This window comes from Phyllostomus discolor, chromosome 15, assembly GCF_004126475.2.
Source record: "Phyllostomus discolor isolate MPI-MPIP mPhyDis1 chromosome 15, mPhyDis1.pri.v3, whole genome shotgun sequence".
In the NCBI taxonomy this organism is placed as follows: domain Eukaryota; kingdom Metazoa; phylum Chordata; class Mammalia; order Chiroptera; family Phyllostomidae; genus Phyllostomus; species Phyllostomus discolor.
This window is the reverse complement of record NC_040917.2, coordinates 1,996,146-1,998,318: the sequence shown is the minus strand read 5'-3', so window position 1 is coordinate 1,998,318 and position 2,173 is coordinate 1,996,146. Positions and strand designations below refer to the sequence as shown.

The 2,173-nt window shown below is 43.0% G+C and overlaps 1 gene segment (V, D, J or C); it reads left to right on the top strand.

Annotated features, from left to right (window-relative positions):
• The first annotated feature begins 1,431 nt into the window (after positions 1 to 1,431).
• Positions 1,432 to 1,924, top strand: LOC114489680. The segment is given in 2 exon segments: positions 1,432 to 1,504; positions 1,608 to 1,924. Coding segments are annotated over 2 exon segments (366 nt in total).
• The last annotated feature ends 249 nt before the right edge of the window (positions 1,925 to 2,173 follow it).

The window sequence follows — 2,173 nt, the reverse complement described above, 5'->3', positions numbered from 1 at the left end:
TCTTCCAAGTTCTGCACTCTAATCGATGCACATGGGACTTCATGTCCACGTGACTCCAATCCTGTGTGGATGATGTGACAGCAATTTTGAGGTTCGTGAACACACACAAATGAAGTGAAAGAGGGAGGAGACAAATCTCCTGAAATTTACTTGTGATGAACCAGAGACAGACCTATGTCCTGTGCTCCTGATTAGAAATGATTCACATGCCTTCACAGCCACAGATCCTGATGGTGCAAGTTAGGATGAAGGTCCACAGCTGACCAGTTTTGTAGAAAGTTAGATCCACCTGCTCCAGAAAGGGAAGGTTGTTTAAATGATTTATTCTCTCTGTAATCAATGTAAGAAAAACAGTGTTCTTCATATCAATCACAATTTTATTTAACTTCTCTTATTTTACATAAGTTATTGGCATCAAGTTTTTCCATAATGAAATGTCTTTAATTTTAATATATTTACTTCACAATCTCTACCTACATCTTCACCTAAGCAGATCTACTCAGGTCCGAGTTTCCTCAGTGTCCCCAGTGTTAGAACCTGATTTTACCACAGAGTCCAGACAATATAAACAAAATACAACTCAGTAAGACTGCTGCATATTCACTGAAGGTACATGACCCAGGAGAACAGATTACTGTGCTGTGGACTTCACACTTCTGTCTCCCAATCATACACACATGCACAGTCCCTTTCAATACAAGGTCCACAAGCTCTCCTGGCACACCCTGTTCTAGTCCATACTATGCTTACTTTGTAGAAGAAATGGTAATGATGAAACTCTGAGTCTCCTGAACATGAATCTCCTGTACTTTTATTTCTCTCTATGTTTGTGAGGGTGAAATTCTCTTTCTGTGTTCATTGCCGGTGACTCTCAAAGGCATCTCTCATTTTACATCTCTCCATTCATGACAATTTACTCTTGTAAGTCACATACCTCCTGGAGCAGTTGGCTCAGTGGGGGAGGGCACAGCTCAAAATATAGGAGGTAATTCTTTTATTTATTATTTTATTATTTTTATCCTCAATAGTAGACATTTTTTTTTTCATTCCATTTAGAGAGAAACAAAGGGAAAAAGGAAGGGAGATAGAAAAAAAAAAGAAAATAGAGAGACCAATTGATTGGTACTTCCTGTTTCCATCCTGAACAGGAGTTATATGCGCCCAGACCTGGGAACAAACCCACGACGTCTTGGTAACAGGTCGACTCTCCAAAATGTCCAAGGCTGGGGAGGAATTCTTAACAGACGCATGCCCTGGGAAAACTCACACATGGCACACTGTCTTCTATGTCACCACTGTAACCCAGAGCTCCCTATATAGTTGGAGGACATGCAAATAGTGCTGCTCTGCTCTTTAAAAGCAGCCCAGCCCTGACCCTGCAGCTCTGGAACAGGAGCTCAAAACAGGAATCTCAGGTGTCCCCAGTCCCTGCTCAAGACAGGGCACAGACCTCTCATGATGGACTTTGGGGTTAGCTGGGTTTTCCTTGTTGCAATTTTGAGAGGTAATTTATGGAGAATGACAGACACTGGGTATGTGAGGTGATATGACTGAGAGAAACTGTGGACCTGAGGAAGGTTTCTGACCTGATGCCTTTGTGTTTGTAGGAGTCCAGTGTGATGTGCAGCTGGTGGAGTCTGGAGGAGGCTTGGCGCAGCCTGGAGGGTCTCTGAGACTCTCCTGCATGGCTTCTGGATTCACCTTCAGTAGCTACTGGATGCACTGGGTCCGCCACACTCCAGCAAAGGGGCTGGAGTGGGTATCAGTTATCAATGATAATGGTGGTACCACATACTATGCTGACTCTGTGAAGGGTCGATTCACCATCTCCAGAGACAATGGAAAAAACACGCTATACCTGCAAATGAACAGCCTGAAAACTGAGGACACAGCTGTTTATTACTGTGCGAGAGATACACAGTGAGAGGAAGTCACCATGAGCCTTGATAAAAACCTCCCCTAAGGAGAAAGAAGGGCTGAGATGCAGGGTGTGCTCCTGACAACAGGGGGCACCCAAGACACACAGTGAGTGATATTGCAAATTTTTTTTTTCCTACATTTTGATCTTGGACAATACTCAATGGCAATTTCCTTTCATGTGGAAAGTTTGTGAAGTCCAATCTTGAACCAATAGATACTGACTTGATTCAATATATTGGGGCAAGCATTTGTT